At 41.9% G+C, this 19,241-nt stretch overlaps 1 protein-coding gene across 2 annotated transcripts in view; it reads right to left on the bottom strand.

Annotated features, from left to right (window-relative positions):
• Positions 1-1,267: 1,267 nt before the first annotated feature.
• Positions 1,268-19,241, bottom strand: part of LOC103657165 (zinc finger protein 45) — a 51,137-nt gene continuing 33,163 nt past the window's right edge. Inside the window, exons 2-5 of one of the 2 annotated variants that reach the window (XM_040634111.1) lie at positions 16,395-16,487; positions 13,457-13,583; positions 12,836-12,928; positions 1,268-5,072 (exon numbers count right to left, since the gene is read on the bottom strand). In XM_040634111.1, the coding sequence (XP_040490045.1) occupies positions 3,679-5,072; positions 12,836-12,928; positions 13,457-13,583; positions 16,395-16,409 (1,629 nt within the window). In that variant the 5' untranslated portion in view covers positions 16,410-16,487 and the 3' untranslated portion in view covers positions 1,268-3,678. The remainder of the gene's footprint in view (positions 5,073-12,835; positions 12,929-13,456; positions 13,584-16,394; positions 16,488-19,241) is intronic. The other variant, XM_040634112.1, reaches the window with a different exon arrangement.

The raw sequence follows: 19,241 nt of genomic DNA, 5'->3' as shown, positions 1-19,241 counted from the left end.
AGTATTTGCTCCCTGGCTTATGCCTCAAGACGCATGTTGTACGTCGACTACAAAGATGGTTGATCATACTCATTAGTTTAAAAAATTTTTGCTTTTGAATACACAGTGAGTCCTATTCCTTTTGATCTTATCTGTCATAGGATAATGTAGAGTCATCTTAATTAGGGGACTAAACCATTAAGGGACTCATATAATTTTTCAAATTCCATGGTACATAATTTACTAGTTTTTTTTTAAAGATTTTATTTATTTATTTGACAGAGAGAGACAGCCAGCGAGAGAGGGAACACAAGCAGGGGGAGTGGGAGAGGAAGAAGCAGGCTCACAGCAGAGGAGCCTGATGTGGGGCTCGATCCCATAACGCCGGGATCACACCCTGAGCCGAAGGCAGACGCTTAACCGCTGTGCCACCCAGGCGCCCCCATAATTTACCAGTTTGATCAAACTGATGATCATTGAGAAATAAAAACACAATAGAGGAGCGCCTGGGTGGCTCAGTCGGTTAAGTGTTCAACTCTGGGTTTCAGTTCAGGTCATGATCTCAGGGTCGTGTGACCAAGCTCTGAATTTGGCTCTGTGCTCTAATGTGGGGTCTGTTGGAGATGATCCTTGCCAAAGAATATTACTGGAGTATCCACTTCTACATTATGTATGGATAGACACAGAACACACACATATACACAAGAGAGTTATGAATTTAATTCTACTAGGAAGGCTATGGTCTTATTTCACAAAGCCCGTAGTATGTTCTCCTGATATTACACGTCCTTGACATTACTTTAATGGCCCCATGTTATTATGGGACCATGTGAAATTTAAACAAATTCTTATTGGTGAACATTCATTATTTCCATTTTAAAAACTGTGACATTATTGATGTGCTTTTCATCTTTTCATTGTTTGAATCTCATAATCATATATTCCTACAGTAGGATTTCCAGATCACAGTTGCATGTTACACATTCTGCTACATACAGCTTTTCAAGACATGTATTGTCACCAAGAAAGAAAAACACTTAACTGTCATTTCTTCACCAGTGATTAATATATTTGATGAAACCACCAACTCCCCAAATTTTTTATTATTTATTTCATAGGGATGAGGTAAGAATATGGGAAGCTGACAAGCCAAATGCCCTTCAAATCTGGCATAGCTTCTACCAGAGAAGTTTGATTTTTAAAAAAAAAAAAATGCTACAATTAGAAGGCATAAAGAAGATTACACAGAAATGCAGAAATTTAAAAATCAATGAACTCGACATTAAGAAAAATTTAATAACTGACTTTTAATGTTACTTTGAACCCTTGCCTTAACATTGTCGAGAAAATTCAATTAAGCTACAGTTATTGCAATGTTAGAATTGTTTGTCTGTAATGTGAGAAAAATCACAAAATAGAGTTGAATTTCTATAGTATAAACCAATGAACATGAGATCAAGACCCAAAAAATAACCCAACCACAGAATAGAGGCTGAGGGTGTGCCAGGAGCCGACTGCAATAGGGTACTACCAAAATAATGCTGTGGAATGCACTGTGTATCTCCACATTCCAATTCCTATTTGTTTGTCTGAATTATTATATTTTTTTTGCTGGTTTCCTTTTCCAGATACAATTTTTAAATATTGCACATTTTCTTTGAATAATTTAAATTCTTTTATCACTACTTTCTGCCATTTTAAGAACTGTGTGTCTTGGTGTGGACCTTCTTGGGCTGATTTTTGGAGTGCTCTCTGTGCCTCCTGGATCTGGCTATGTTTCCTTCCCCACAAAAATGAAGTTTTCAGCTGTTTCTTCGAATAAACTTTTTGCCCCCTTTTCACTCTGCTTCTTCTGGGACCCCTTTAATGCAAATGTTATTATGCTTGATGGAGTCAGAGTGCCCTAAGACTATCCTCAACTTGTATAATTTTTTTCCCCTCTTATTTGCTCAGGGTGATTACTTTCCATTACTCTGTCTTCCAGGTCATTAATTCATTCCTCTGTGTCATCTAGCCTGTTTATTCCATCAAGTGTTTTAATTTATTGTGTTCTTCATCTCTGAGTAGTTCTTTTTAATCTCTGTGGTAAGGGTCTCACTGATGTCCTCTGCTCAAGTCCAGTGAGTAACTTTATAATCATTAAACTCTCTATCTGGCATATTACTAACATCTCTTTTGCTTAGGTCTCTTGCTGTGGTTTGGTCCTGGTCTTTCATTTGGGAGATACCCCCACTCTCCTCATTTTGTCTCTATTTCTGTGTATTATTAAAGTCAGCTATGTCTCTTGGCTCTTGAAGGTAATGGCCTCGTGAAGGGGTCTGTAGTGCCCTGCAGTGCATTGTCTCCTGTTCCCTGGGAACTGTTACTTCAGGGACTATCTCCTAAGTGTGTTGCCTGTGCCTGCTGTTGTGTCCTGGCCTTTTTTTCCCTTCAGTCCAGTCATCTGTGGAGGCTCTCTTTACCTGTTGTGAGCAGTTTGGTCCTCAGCTGGTGGGTCACATCCTAATGTGTGTTGGTCTGCATGTGAAACGAGCCCTGCTGCCACTGCCACCTCTGGACGTGATATCCCATAAAACATGCAGGCCAGGAGATGAGGTGTTGGTGGGATTTGCTTTGATCTCCTGGGGCAGGGGGCTTGCAGTGCCAGGACTGAAGCAAGTGTGACTAGGAAAGGCAGATCCACTGGACCACAGGGGGGCAGGGCTCAGTATAAGCAAGTTAGGTAAGGAGTGTTGGTGTTGCGCTGGTTCCAGCAGGTGGCCATGTGTTTATGCTGGGGGGCTGTGGAGGGAAATGGTGCCGATCAGTTCCTTTGTTCCTGGAGGGGTGTCCCTGTGATCCCTGCCTCTCCAGGCCATGCTCTGAGATGAGTAAGTCATTCTCTCTCCTGTCTGCCCCTCGCGTTTTTCAATCTGCTGATTCCTGGCTGTATCTCCACTGGTTGATTGTCATGCTCTCCCAGAGCCCAGCCCACAGAAATTGAAAATCCAGGCTTTAATTCCCACTGGTTGTAAGAACTCATGAAGTTTGACACCTCTCACTTTCAAAGCCAAATGTTACGGGGATTTGTCTTCCCCGTGTGGTCCGTCCCCCCCCCCCCCCGTGATAGTCTGGTTTTTTTGCCTTCTGAACACCACTGGCTCTGTCCCCATCACAGACGGCCAAAGCCTGTTTCACTCTCAAACTGCATCTTTGCCCTTCCTACCTTCTTTGACAGTGCCTCTTCTCTACCTTTAGTTGACGAGTTTGTTATACCAGTCTTCAGGTCCATTTCTGGGTTACTTATGCTGATGTAAGTGTTGTCTAGCTGTATCCATGAGAGGAGGCAAGCTTAGAGTCCTCCTACTCTGCCATCTTCCCTAATTCTCTCTCTTCCCTTTGATTCATTTAACAAACAAGTACTAAGTGCACATACAGATGCTACTCAATGTTGATTGTATAAATCCAGCAGCAAATAAACTCCCTGCCCTTGTAAACTCCCTGCCTTATTCCAGGGAACATCAACTTTAATATCCACCATTAGAGTCTGATAAGTGCCTAAAGAAAGAGTATTTCAACAGCCTGTTTCTTGAGTGATAACTACAACTGCTAAGGTTCTAACTAAAGCCCTCACTGCATCATCTGTGTGATCTTGGGATCACCGGGATGTATTCAGCTATGGCTGAAACATTAACTTTACAGAAACGAATGTTTTCCCTCCTATGAGACTGGATGAAATTTATCACCCGCATGGACTCTATGATGAATTTTAACATATGAACTTGAACTGAACTGCTTACCACATATCTTACATTTATAAGGTTTCTCCCCTGTGTGAACTCTCTGATGAGATTTTAGATGTCCAGATTGACTGAAGACCTTACCACACACATTACACTTGTATGGTTTCTCTCCAGTGTGGACTCTCTGATGAACTTTAAGATTTGAGGTCCTAGTAAAGTGCTTACCACATGCCCTACAAGTGTATGGGTTCTCTCCCATATGGACACTCCGGTGCACATCAAGATCCAAGCTTGTCTTATAGCCCTTCCCACACTCCTCACATTTGTAAGGTTTTTCTCTGGTGTGGACGTTCTGATGAGCTTGCAGGCATGATTTCTGACCAAATCCCTTCCCACACTCTTCACATTTGAATGGTTTTTCTCCGCTGTGGACTCGCTGATGTGTCAAAAGAGGTGAGACCCACCTGAAGCTCTTCCCACATTCCTTACAATTATAGGGTTTCTCCTCTGTGTGGAACCTCCGGTGGTAATACAGATGTGTCTTAGAAAAGAAGCTCTTTCCACATTCCTCACATTTGTGTGGTTTCTGTCCCATGTGGACTTTCTGATGGATACGAAGACGTGAACGCCAAGTATAAGACTTCCCACACTCCTCACATTTGTATGGTTTTTCTCCTGTGTGGACTATGCAATGACTATTAAGTGCCGATCGACGACGAAAGCTCTTACCACAGATATCACACTTGAACGGCTTCTCTCCAGTGTGGACTCTCTGATGGTCCTGAAGATGGCAAGCATTAATGAAGGCCTTCCCACATCCCTTACACTTATAAAGTTTCTCTCCTGAGTGTAACCTGCGATGATTACTAAGTTCTGATCTACGACTGAAGCCTTTCCCACATTCTTCACATCTGAATGGCTTCCCTATAGTGTGGACTTTCTGATGAGTTTGCAGAAGTGAGCTCTGACTAAATTCCTTACCACATTCATCACACCTATACCGTTTCTCTCCTAGGTGAACTCTCTGATGAATACGGAGTGCTGAGCTATAAAAGAAGCATTTCCCACACTCACGACATGTATGAGACTTCTCCCCTGAGTTTAACTGTTGAAGATCACAGTTGGAGGTATCACTGAAGAATTTTTTACACCCATTTCCCTGGTAAGTTTTCTGGGCTGTGTGAGTTTTAGATAGTCCTGCCCCAACCTGGCCAGGTAAATCACATTGTTTGTAGAATTGAGAACTCTTTATCATGGAGTCTTGACACCAGGTTAAGTCATTAGCAATGTGTTGCCAGATTTGCCAGCAGGAAAGTTCTTCATGTGGTTCCGCTTTAGGGATAATCTCCCTCTCATGTTGGACTTTGTCTCCTAAAATGACAGAGAATGCAGATGTGGACAAATGAAGGCTTTCTTCACTGTCTTCAAGATTTAACAATTAGGAAAGAGCATGGGACTTTAATCAATCCAGGGACTATTCCCTACATCTTCTAGTGTGTATCATGGTCTCTGGTTTAAATGCCTACACAAACCAAGAGAGTCTAGTAGGCTCCTATCCGCTAAGCATCAATGAAACAAATTTAGAATCACTCCAAGCCTCATACGTGATATACAAGTTAGAAATCAAAGACTTAATAACAAAAATAAATACAGGCTAATTTTGCTGTTTCTACTGAATTTCATAAATCAGTGTAAATTCTTATTTAAAAAAAAAAAAAAAAAGCTCCACACCCAGCATGGAGCCCAACACAGGGCTCATAAACCTGAGATCAAGACCTGAGCTGAGATCAAGTCAGACACAACTGCCTCCAGTAAAATCTTAAATAGTAAATAACGCAGCAAATAAATTATATACACAATGAGGCCTCTGTCCGCAGGATCTGAGAGATAGTTCTAAGCCCCTGGAATGTCATGCCTCAAAGGAGTGCCGTGGGGTCTTCAGTCACATTAGACAGTTTAACAATGTGATTTAGGGATGAGGTCGACCACACCAGAAAGACCAAGAATACGATTTTAGGTGGGCTTTTGGTCACCTGCTGGTGTGGACCAAGAGACTGAAAGTAACCATATGAAACCATTGTCTACACTGGCCATATGACAGAGCTCCAATAATTTCTCTGGACACAGGATCAGGTGAGTTTCCCTAATTGGTAATATTCTGTAACTGTACACCTTCATTTTGGAAAGTAACACAATAACACATCCCTGACTCCACGGAGAGAAAACAATGGTCTGCATCTGGTACTTCCCTAAACTCCCTTGCATGTACTTTTTCCTCTTGTTTGATGGTAAGGCATATCCTTCCATGTAATAAACACTAAATGTAAGTATAACAGCATTCAGTGAATTCTACCAGTTCTTTTAGAAAATGATTCAATCTGCGGGCGCCTGGGTGGCGCAGTCGTTAAGCGTCTGCCTTCAGCTCAGGGTGTGATCCCGGCATTCTGGGATTGAGCCCCACATCAGGCTCCTCTGCTGGCAGCCTGCTTCTCCCTCTCCCACTCCCCCTGCTTGTGTTCCCTCTCTCGCTGGCTGTCTCTCTCTCTGTCAAATAAATACATAAAATCAAGGAAGGAAGGGAGGAAGGGAGGAAGGGAGGAAGGGAGGGAGGGAGGGAGGGAGGGAGGACGGAAGGAAGGAAGGAAGGAAGGAAGGAAGGAAGGAAATGATTCAATCTAAGGCAATTCTGGGAACCTCCCAAATCTGTAGTTGATGTTAAGTGCAGGAGGTCTGTGTAAACTGTCCCTCTAAACTTTGTAGCTGGTTAAACAATTTGCAATCCTACATATCAAGCACCCAGAACTGATTATAGCTCTATATTCTAAGTATTCCTGCAAATTCTACACAATGTGTGTAGTTCATCTTATTTTCCTGTGTTAATACACATAGTAACCGAATTGAGATACCTGAAATTAAAAAGGGAGAGGAAATTGTAGTTTTGGTGTGAAGTCAGAATACCCACAAGAAGGGTGGTGTTCCTGATAAAAGAATCAAAGGTGGCAAGAACCAGTAGGGGTGAAAAGACTACAGGAAGGTTTATACACTGGTTTCTTCTGAGGCTTCTGGACTGTCTCATTCAAAACAGAAAATCTTTGAATGCAGATAAACTGGGCTTTCACATCAGTTTTTCTGATTGAAAACTACAGCCTTTTAGTCAGCTGTAAAATAAATTTAAAATCATGCAAAAGCATTTAGGAAAAAGGGAAACTATCAGAACATAATTACTCATAGGAGTGGGGTGATTGCATGAACTGTCTTATAAAGTCATACGTATAAATCTACATACACATGAAATATTTCTTTTGGATACACTGAAAGACACATTTCCTAGTAGGATTTGTGTTCTAAAAAATCAGAAAACTTAGTTCAGGAACTCAGCAAGTCTTTCATTAAACAAAGTGTTCAAATGGAAAGGTAAGTCCTAAGGGTGAAAACTTAGAAAATTATTAATAGGTGAGTGTGTACCTCTTGGTAGATACTAGTTTATGGTTATATTTAATAAACCGTCCCTTTAAAACAGTTTTCTTTGGGGCACCTGGGTGGCTCAGTCAGTTAAACATCTGCCTTCAGCTCAGGTCATGATCCCGGGGTCCTGGGCTGGAGCCCCGCATCAGGCTCCCTATTCAGCAGGAAGTTTGTTTCTCCTTCTCCTCTGTCCNTCTGCTGCTCATGTGCTCTCTCTCTCAAATAAATAAATACAAATCTTTTAAAAAATAATAATAATAGGAGACTTTTAACACCTCACTTACATCAACGGACAGATCATCTAAACAGAAAATCAACAAGGAAACAATGGCTTCTTATGACTCACTGGAACAGATGGATTTAACAGACATATTAAGAACATTCCAGGGGCGCCTGGGTGGCACAGCGGTTAAGCGTCTGCCTTCAGCTCAGGGCGTGATCCTGGAGTTATGGGATCGAGCCCCACATCAGGCTCCTCTGCTATGAGCCTGCTTCTTCCTCTCCCACTCCCCCTGCTTGTGTTCCCTCTCTCCCTGGCTGTCTCTATCTCTGTCGAATGAATAAATAAAAAAAAAAAATCTAAAAAGAAAAAAAAAAAAAAGAACATTCCATCCCACGACAGCAGAATACACATTCTTTTCAAGTGCACATGGGACGTTCTCCAGAACAAATCACATATTAGGCCACAAAACAAGTATGAACAAATTCAAGATCAAAGTCGTACCAGGCATCTTTTCCAACCACAGTGCCATGAAACTAGAAGTCAACCACAAGAAAAGATCTGGAAAGACCACAAATACATGCAAGTTAAATAATACGTTAGTAAACAAGGAATGGGTCAACCAAGAAATAAAAGAAGAAATAAAAAGTACATGGAAATAAATTAAAATATAACAGTCCAAAACCTTTGGGATGTAGAAAACACAGTTCATTTTTTAAAAAGATTTTATGTATGTATTTATTTATTTATTTATTTGAGAGAGAGCAAGCACAAGCTGGGGAGAGGAGCAGAGGGTGAGGGACAAGCAGACTCGCAACTTAGCAGGGAGCTCCATGTGGGACTCAGTCCCAGGACCCTGGGATCACCACCTGAGCCAAAGGCAGATGCTTAACTGACTGAGCCACCCAGGCGCCCAGAGAAAGCAGTTCTAAGAGGGAAGTTTATATCATTCCAGGCTGACCTCAAGAAGCAAGAAAAATCTCAAACAACCTAACTTTACACCTAAAGGAGCTAGAAAAGGAACAAACAAAACCTAAAATCAGCAGGAGGAAGGAAGTAATAAAGATCAGAGCAGAAATAAATGATATAGAAACAATAATGAAATTAGGAACTGATTCTTTGAAAAAAATCAGTAAAATTGATAAACCTCTAGCCAGACTCATCAAGAGAAAAAGAGAAAGGACTCAAGCAAATATAATCACAAATGAGAGAAGAGAAATAACCAGCCACAGAAATACAAATAATTATAAAAGAATACTATGAAAAACTATATGCCAACAAACTGGATAACCTAGAAGAAATGGGTAAATCCCTAGAAACATATAACCTACCCAAACTGGAACAGAAAGAAATAGAACGCTTGAACACACCAATTATCGCAAAGAAATTGAATCAGTAATCTAAAAAGTCCCAACAAACACATGTCTAGCACCAGATGGCTTCACGAGGAAATTATGCCAAGCCAAACTATCCCAAAAATAGAAAAGAAAGGAAAACTTCCAAATTCATTCTATGAGGACAGTATTACCCAGACACCAAAACCAGAAAGACACCACAAAAAAAGAGAACAGGCCAGTATCTTTGAAGAACACAGACACAAAAATCCTCAACAAATTACTAGCAAACTGAATCCAACAATATATTAAATAGATCATTCACCACAATCAAGGGGGTTTATTCCTGGCTTACAAGGGTGGTTCGACATTTGCAGATCAATCAATGTGATACATCACATCAATAAGAGAAAGGATAAGAACCATCTGATCATTTGAATAGATGTGGAAAAAGCAGTTGACAAAGTACAACATCCACTCATGATAAAACCCCTCGACAAAGTAGGTTTAAAGGGAACATAAAGGCCATATATGAAAACCCCCAGGTAACATCATCCTCAAAGGGAAAAGACTGAGAGCTTTTTCTCTACAGTCAGAAATAAGACAGGGATGTCCACTCCCAGCACTGTTATTTAACATAATCCTGGAAGTCCTGGGCTCAGCAAGTAACAAAAAGAAATAAAAGGCATCCAAACTGGTAAGGAAGAAGCTAAACTTTTACTATTTGCAGATGACGTGATACTATATATAGAAAACCCGAACACTCCACCAAAAAGCTGCTAGAACTAATAAATTAATTCAGTAAAGTCACAGGATACAAAAACAATGTACAGAAATCTGTTGCGTTTCTACACACCAATAATGAAACAGCAGAACTAGAAATTAAGGAATCAATCCCATTTACACTGCACCAAAAATAATGAGATACCTAGGAATAAAGCTAACCAAGGAGGTGAAAGACCTGTACCCTGAAACTACGAAACACTGATAAAAGAAACTGAAGAGGACACAAAGAAATGGAATGACATTCCACGCTCACAGACTGGAAGAACAAATATTGTTAAAATGTCTATACTGCCCAAAGCAATCTACACATTTACTGCAATCCCGATCAAAATACCTGTCAGAATGGCTAAAATCAAAAACACAAGAAACAAGTGTTGGGGAGGATGTGGAGAAAAAGAAACCCTCGTGCACTGTTGGTGGGGATGCAAGCTGGTGCAGTCACTGTGGAAAACAGGATGGAGGTTCCTGAAAAAGTTAAAAATAGAGCTACCCTACAAACCCAGCAATTGCACTATTGGGTATGTACCCAAAGAATACTTAAACACTAATGCAAAGGGGTACATGCATCCCAAGTTTACAGCAGCGTTGTTCACAACAGCCAAATGATGGAAGCAGCCCGAGTGTCCAGACTGATGAACAGATAAAGAAGATGTGGTGTGTGTGGGTGTGTGTATTCACACACACACAAATGGAATATTATTCTGCCATCAAAAAGAATGAAATCTTGCCATTTGCAATGACATGAATGGATCCAGAGAGTATAATGTTAAGTAAAGTAAGTCAGAGAAAGACACATACCATACGATTTTGCTCATACAGGGAATTTAAGAAAGAAGACAAATGAGCAAAGGAGGAAAAAAAAGAAAAAGAGACAAACCAAGAAACTATAGACAACTTATGGTGACCAGAGGGGAGCTTGGACACTGTGTGTTATATTAACTGGAATTAAAATTAAAAAAAAAAAAAAAAAGTTTTTCTTCCCAGAAATGACTATGCCCCCTCTACAAAAGGAAAGCCACAGGGAAAGCACATTCCCTGGTGTGGTCACAACCACGATGCTTGGAGGTTTCCCTGGGATCTGGATCAAGTGCTCACACAGAAACACACAATCAGGGGCGCCTGGGTGGCTCAGCCGTCAAGCGTCTGCCTTCGGCTCGGGTCGTGATCTCAGGGTCCTGGAATGAAGTCCCTGCTCGGCGGGAAGCCTGCTTCTCCCTCTCACACTCCCCTTGCTTGTGTTGCCTCTCTCACTGTCTCTGTCAAATAAATAAATAAAATCTTTAAAAAAGAAAAAAAAAGAAACACACAATCACACTCCAAGTCATCTCAACAGGTAGAAATTGGATAGGCAGCCATCTGAAGACAAGTCATATTCCTCAATATCCTCAATGCACTCTGGTTTATGGTCACTTATTAGCTGTTGCCGTGAGTCACGGAGTGACTGGTGAAAAGGAAGCTTATGCCCTGGCTTCTTACAAGGCTTCTGGGCTATTTGAGAACAGAGTGGAAAAACTTTGGATATAGATAAACTGGTCTTTTGCATCTGTTTTTTAAGTTGCAAACTAAAGACCTTTAGTGAGCTGTGAAATAAACATAAAAGCCTGTAATAAGCATTCAGAAAAATAAACTATCCTGCATCACCAACAGCAAGAAATACAGTTAAATTCTCCTATCCATTACTTCATTTGCAAAGTCAGTAAATATTTACAAATATCTACCACATCCTTCCACTGTCGAGGCAGCGGGGACACATCAATAACCAAAACAATGAAAATTCTCCTGCTGCAGACTCTACCCACCGGGGAGAGAGAAGTGAGGGGTAAACAAAAACGTCTGAGACACAACAGAAGGCAAGAGGAGTAAAGACAGCACTGTATTTTACACAGAATGGTCGGAAGGCCTGGGTCGTGGTATTAGAACAGAGAACCTGAGAGAAGAAGAAGAGAAGAACCAGTAGGATTTTCGGTGAAAGAACATTCCAGGCACAATGAAGAAGGAAGGGACCCCAAGGGAGAAGCTTCTTGTAACAGACTTAATAATGGTTCCTGAAAGATGTCCATGTCCAATCTCCAGAGCCTGTGAACATGTGATATTAATTGGGTTGCAGATCGAATGCAAGGTGCTAATCAGCTGATCAGAAAAATAGGAAGCTCATTCTGGATTATCTGGGAGGGAGCAATGTCATCAGACGGGTCCTAAAAGGCAGCAGACAGAAAGGAATGCAGCCTTGTAGACACCTTGATATTATCCCAGTGGGATGTGTCAGGGTTCACACCTGAAGGACAAAAACACAACAGAAGTTTATTGTTTAGTCTGCTATATTCACAGTAATTTGATAAGGCAGCAACAGGCGACGTACAGTATCCTTGGCAGGTCTGAGTAACAGCAGAGAGCACAACGTGGGTGGAAAAATGGAGCGAGAGAGGCACCTGGATGGCTCCCTCAGTAGAGCATACGACTCTCAATCTCGAGATCAGAAGTTCAAGCCCCACGTTGGGTGTAGAGATTACTTAAAAATGAAAAAAAAACCCAAAACCTTGGGGGGAAAAATGGAACAAGGGAGAGAGGACAGAAGATGTATTCAAAGGAAAGGGATTGGGGATGCAGAGCAGACCATGGCAGGGGGGACTCCAGGAGCCACTTTAAGTAGTTTTAACTTTAAGGCAGGGAAAAAAAAAAGAAGCCATGATGGATTTTTTTTTTAAAAATATTTTATTTATTTATTTGACAGAGAGAGACAGCCAGCGAGAGAGGGAACACAAGCGGGGGGAGTGGGAGAGGAAGAAGCAAGCTCCTAGCAGAGGAGCCTGATGCGGGGCTCGATCCCAGAACGCCAGGACCACGCCCTGAGCCGAAGGCAGACGCTTAACGACTGCGCCACCCAGGCGCCCCTCCATGATGGATTTTTTTAAAAGATTTTATTTATTTATTTGAGAGAGAGGGAGCACGAGTGGTGGGGGGTGGGGGTGTTAAGGGGAGAGGGACAAACAGACTCCCCGCGGAGCAGGGAGCCTGATGTGGGACTCAACATCACAGCCTGAGCCAAAGTCAGACGCTTAACCGACTGAGCCACCCAGGCGCCCAGGCACAGTGGATTTTGCCCAGAGGAATGGCGATCTCAATTACATTGCCTAAGGGTCACTTTGGCTGCTCGGTGGAGAACAGATATAGGATGAGAAGGGTGGGAGCGGGACAGCTCATACAAAGGCTGTTGTAAGAATCCAGGAAAGACGTTTGGCAATTTAAAACAAGGTGATGGAAAGAAGCACGGAGGAATGTCAAACGGACGGGAGAGTTCCCTCCAAGACTCATGGTTACTTGGTTCTTACCCGAATTGCCTTTTCTTTGGGTTGCTAACTTCACCATCCAAAACTTTTCTTCCCTTACCAAGTGGCCCACATCTCGTCTGAATGGTTGATGCCCTGGGAGCACACAGAATCATATGCTTAAAGTCAACACGTTCTCGGTAAAATTCACCAGAAAATGAGGTTCCCACTACATATTCTTCAAGCAATCAGGAGCAATGTTTTTCAAATTTTTTTTTCATGACCCATTTGAAGAAATATAATTTGCCAAGTCTCCTACACATACATAGAATGAGTTAGGAAGTACTTACTCGTCTTTGATTTTTTTGCAAGAGTGAGAAAAGCATTGCTATGATCTAATTGGTTTATTTCATTAAAAGTTGATAACAGGACTCATTGTACCGGTTTTATAATTCATTATAGGGTCAGACATACATAAGGTAGAGCTCCATTTACATTTCTTCAACAAAACAAAGATTTGCCTGTTGATAAAAAAACAAATAATGCGCTCTCTGAGTCCCACGTATATTAGGAAAGTCAGATCCCCAAACTCAGAACCAGTTCAAGGGCCCCAAAGCCTCAAAAACCCAATATGAAGCCGCTCCTGGAGAATAACATTCAGTTACAGAAGGCTCATGTCCTCACCCACGGAGACCAGGTTCCCGAAGTTCTCCAGCATCACGTCTCGGTACAGCTCCCTCTGGGTGGGGTCCAGCAGCCCCAGCTCCTCCTCCGTGAAGACCACTGCCACGTCCTTGAACGTCAGCGCCTCCTACAACACCAAGCACATGTCGTCTCAATCTCACAACCAACCTTCACTGAGAGCAACAGAGCCAAGACATGTATCTTCTTTTTTTTTTTTTTTAAGATTTTATTTATTTATTTGACAGACAGAGACACAGCCAGCGAGAGAGGGAACACAAGCAGGGGGAGTGGGAGAGGAAGAAGCAGGCTTCCCAGTGGAGCAGGGAGCCCGATGCGGGGCTCGATCCCAGGACCCTGGGATCACGCCCTGGGCTGAAGGCAAACGCTTCCCAACTGAGCCACCCAGGCGCCCCAAGAGATGTATCTTCTTATCACTTTTACTCAACAGAATGGCTAACATTCCTGACCCTTGGTTTCCTGTGTGAACCTGAGCGGGTTTCTTACATTTTACATATGTAAGTGGAAAATAAGATGAGGAACCCTCTTAAACAGCAGCTCTAAGGAGTTAATGCAGAGACAAAACTAAGTGCCTGGCAAACCCAGCAAGACTGGATGTTTTAAACTAAAGTTATACCTCAATTTATAACTGGAGGCAACCAAGATGTCCCTTAGGTGGTAAATGGGTTAAAAAAAAAAAAGGGACCAGAGTAGAATTTAAGGATTAAAAAAAAAAGAGCTATCAAGCCATGAAAAGACATGGAGTTACCTTAAATTCATATGACTAAGTTAAAGAAGTCCATCGGGAAGGCTACCTACTGTATGAATCCAACCACACGATACTCCGCAAAAGGTAAAACTATGGAGACTATAAAAAGATCAGTAATTGGCAGGAGTTAGGGGAAGGGAGGGATAAATAGGTAGAACACAGAGGATTTTTAGGGCACTGAAAGTACTATGTAGGATACTATAATGGTGGGGCCACATCATTACAAATTTGTCCAAACCAACGGAAAGAACAACATCAAGGGTGAATCCTAAAGTAATCTATGGACTCTCGGTGATAACGACGTGCTGATACCGGTTCATCCACTGTAACAAGTGTATGACTCTGGTGGCGGATGTTGATAATGGGAGAGTCTGTGGGTGTGTGGGGGCAGGGTGGGAAATCTCGGTACTTTCTGCTGGATTTTACTGGGAATGTTAAACTGCTCCCCAAAATGAAGTCTATGTATATTCACATATACACAAACCTGAGGTTATACATTACTTGGAAAAAAACTAATACATGACGGAATAAAAGGAGACCAGTAAGTGACAGGCAGGGTATGACTCAGACATAAGAAAGACAGAATCTAGCTCTTCCCGCGTGAAAACCTCCAACGAGATTTGCATAAGGCAGCAGTTAGAGAGAGCCTACTGTGCTGTGCCGTGTTGGAATATTCTATCTACAAAACTCTAACGTGGCACGTATCAAATGTACTTTTTCATTACTGAGCTCCTAGTACACTGAGGAGAAAAAATAGGCAGCTTATTTGGAGAAGAGATTTTTTGCAGAAGAAGACTGTAGGCAGGAAAATGATCACTGCAGTCCTGCTTCACACAAACTCCTAAGCCACCTTAATGTGTAGGAGCAGTAGGTAGTTAAAACAGGGGCGCCTGGGGGCGCCTGGGTGGCACAGTCCTTAAGCGTCTGCCTTCGGCTCAGGGCGTGATCCCGGCATTCTGGGATCGAGCCCCACATCAGGCTTCTCTGCTGGAAGCCTGCTTCTTCCTCTCCCACTCCCCCTGCTGTGTTCCCTCTCTCGCTGGCTGTCTCTCTCTGTCAAAATAAATAAATAAAATCTTAAAAAAAAAAAAAATTAGGGGCGCCTGGGTGGCACAGCGGTTAGGCGTCTGCCTTCGGCTCAGGGCGTGATCCCAGGGTCCTGGGATCGAGCCCTGCATCGGGTTCCCTGATCCACTGGGAAGCCCGCTTCTTCCTCTCCCACTCCCCCTGCTTGTGTTCCCTCTCTCGCTGGCTGTCTCTATCTCTGTCGAATAAATAAAATCTTGAAAAAAAAATTAAAAATTTAATTTAATTTTTAAAAACTTAATTAATTTAATAGGGATATGGGGGCGCCTAGGTGGCTCGGTCGTTAAGCATCTGCCTTCAGCTCAGGGCGTGATCCCAGGACCCTGGGATCAAGCCCCGCATCGGGCTCCTCCGCTGGGAGGCTGTTTCTTCCTCTCCCACTCCCCCTGCTTGTGTCCCCTCTCTTGCTGGCTGTCTCTCTCTCTGTCAAAGAGATAAATAAAATCTTTAAAAAAATAATTTAATAGGGATATGATATAACCATAAATAATGAACGTTCTATAATGTTAAACAAAGCACAAGTCAGTAACAGATAAAGACCATGAGTATTAATAAATTTATGAATGTACATGAGAAAGAGTATGAGAAAATAAAAAGTTAATGTGTCAGCAGTGAAGGAAGCAGGAGAACTGGTCATTCCTATTCAATGGTCTATTTTTTGAAATAAATTTATTTTTGAAATTTTTGAAAGAAATGTATTTATTTTTTGAAATAAAATGAATTTATTTTTGAAATAAAATGAATAATGACAAAACAAATGCTAAAAACAAACACAGAGCAAATAGGTCACTTAGCCTCGTGTTCTCCTTGAGTCACCCCAAGAAAAGAAAAAAACATGTAACTTTTTTTGGGAGGGGGAGAGCACATGAGAGAGTGTGAGCTGGAGGCAGGGGCAGAGAGGGAGAGAGGGAATCCCAAGGAGGCTCCATGCTGAGCACAGAGCCAAAGCGAGCTCGATCTCAGGATCCCTCAGCCAAAATCAAGAATCGGACGCTTAACCGACTGAGTCACCCAGGTGTCCTCAACATGTAACATTCTGAGTAGTGAAATGCAATTTTAACAGCAAGAAAGGCAAGCCATATGCACCTTGAATGTGGTCATTTCTTTCTTCCTACGTCTGAAGAGGTACAGATTCCTGGATACGGAGTCCTGGCAAGGCAGCCCTGTGCCTGGTCGTGTCTGGAAAGGCAGAGAAGGACATGAAAGGGTGCCCGGGGATGCTGCTCGCCTACATGAATGCTCACTGGGAACACAGCCAAGGAGCCCCTTCCTTGGGGTGGCTGCTGCTGTCCACAGAGCGAAGAGCAGATCATGGCATGGCTACTCCACTCCTGCACAACACACACGCTGGTTATTGTGTGTTGCCTTGTGCTATCTTGTGGCTCCCGAGGTAGCAGTTCAGATTCCGATATGATGGAAACTTGCATCAAGCAAGATCATCTCTGGGGCAACACTATCTGGGTTCAAATCCTACCTCAGCTTCTCAATAATTGTATCATCTCGGGCACAGTACTAACATCTCTTTTCCCCAATTTTGTCATCTGTACAACTGGGGCAACAATATTTCCAACTCATGGAACTGTTGAGAGCTGGACAACACTTCAAATACACTCAGGGTTTCTTATTTTTGTAGCTCTAGTAAAAAAAAAAAAAAGACACTCTGCAGGATGAAATTGCTCTTATACATGTGATTTCTACCAAAAGACACTGTAGGACACAGGAATGAACCTCTGACGTTGATTGTTCTGTTGCGTGAAGGTCACTTGTAACCTCTGAAAAATCCATTAACTCTGCCTCATTGTCTTCCCTACTATTGTGTTACCTTAGTGATAATTTTTCAATTGTTGTGGACAACTGTTTCCCCAAACAATAACAACATTGGTTTCCAGTATCTATTAAGAAACATACAATGCTGGGGGGTGGGGACAGTATGATGAAGCCAGTCTGGAAAACCGTTTTGGCAGTTTGTCAAAAAGTTAAACCAAAAGCTACCAGTCAGCCAAGCAATTCTACTCCTTGGTATCTACCCAAGAGAAATGAAAACTTATCTCCAAACAAAAACATGTACTTACATACTTATAAAACTGTTATCTGTAAGAACCCCAAACTGGAAACAACGAAGATGTCCACCCATGGATGAATGGACAAAGTGTGGTACGTCCACAATGAAATATTAATGGGCAATAAAAAGGAATAAAATTATGATGTATACAAGATGGATGAACCTTGGAAATCACACATGTGAAAGAAGACAGTCATGAAAGCCCACATCTTGTATGATCCCATTTAAATAAAGGGTTCACGGGGCGCCTGGGTGGCACAGCGGTTGGGCATCTGCCTTCGGCTCAGGGCGTGATCCCAGCGTTCTGGGTTCGAGCCCCACATCAGGCTCCTCTGCTATGAGCCTGCTTCTTCCTCTCCCACTCCCCCTGCTTGTGTTCCCTCTCTCGCTGGCTGTCTCTATCTCTGTTAAATAAATAAATAAAATCTTTAAAAATAAATAAATAAATAAATAAATAAATAAATAAAGGGTTCACAATACAGAGACAGAAAAGAAGTTAGTGGTTGTCTGGGGTTGTTGAGAACAGGGATTAACAAATAAATGGTAACAAGGGGTCTTACTGGAGGAATGAAAATGTTCTAAAATTGAATGATGGCGATAGCTGCACCACTCAATGTTACAAAAATCACTGAACTGTATACACGCAAAGGGAAACTTCTGACATGTAAAACAGAGATCAACTAAGTTGTTTTTAAGAATCGTCTGATAAGCAACATCTCATTTAAATTAATAAACCTGGACTCAGAGTCCATATAGAATTTATATTTGACTGAATGAAAAAAGCAGCAGGAGGAAAAGGGATGCTGATCTTTACAACAGAAAGCCCACTAATAATGTGAAACTTTAATTACAAAAAGAAAAATAGTGACTTCAGTGGTAAAATGGCACAGACATCCGATTCACCAAGTGAACAAAACTGACATCACCAATATAGAAACCAAAATACGTCCTTCAGCTCCTGTTACGCTGACCGAAAAGGCCACCTCACCACTTCTGTGCTATTGCTACCAACGCATAATCCGAATCAAACTGTGAAATACATCACATAAAATTCAAAAGATGGACTTTCTCTGATCCGACTTGCCTACACATCATGAACAAAAACGTCACGAACAAAATAATGAAGGATGAGGAATCATTCTGGATTAAAGGAGACAACAGAAAACATGACAGCAAAAGGCAGCCCACAAAATTGTTTTTAATCAGGGGAAAACAGTTATAAGGATTTTAAATGAAAAACAGAACAAATTTAAATATGGACTGTGGGTCACATAATAGCATATTAACAATGTAATTTTCTGATTTTGATCAAGATACTGTGATTATAGAAGAGAATATCCTGGTTCCTAGAAAATAAACACTATTTAAAGGAAAAACACAGGCCTAAAATGGCATCATTTAGGCCAAGTCACCCAACTGGGTCCTAATGCCTAACCTAATTGCTGTTTCAACCTCCCCCAGAAACACAGTCTTAACCAGTCACTCAGGAATTTTCTGATAAGCACCCATGAAGTTACTCTGACACACAGGCCCTCTCCATCCCTTCAAGATGCAGTAATCTGCATAAGCCCCTCTGCTCTTCCCTCCAAGGGAAAGTGACCTTGCCTGAAACAATCCTTTCTTTCCTCTTGCTAATAACTTCCTTGCCCCAGCCTCCTTCCTACAAAAACCTTGCATTTTGTACAACTCCTGGGAGCTGCCTTCTGCTTGCTTTATGGGATGCTGCCCAGTTTACACATCATTTAATAAAGCCAATTAAGCCCTAAAATTTACTCAGCTGACTTTCTGTTAACCATACAGATATTTAGGGACAAAGAGGTATGGTCTACAGCATAATCTCAGATTCTTTGGGGGAAAAGAAAGAGATGCGT

Source organism: Ursus maritimus, unplaced genomic scaffold (genome assembly GCF_017311325.1).
Source record: "Ursus maritimus isolate PB19 unplaced genomic scaffold, ASM1731132v1 scaffold_19, whole genome shotgun sequence".
NCBI classification, from domain to species: domain Eukaryota; kingdom Metazoa; phylum Chordata; class Mammalia; order Carnivora; family Ursidae; genus Ursus; species Ursus maritimus.
Note: the sequence above shows the minus strand (reverse complement) of the source record. Positions and strands in the feature narration are given on the sequence as shown.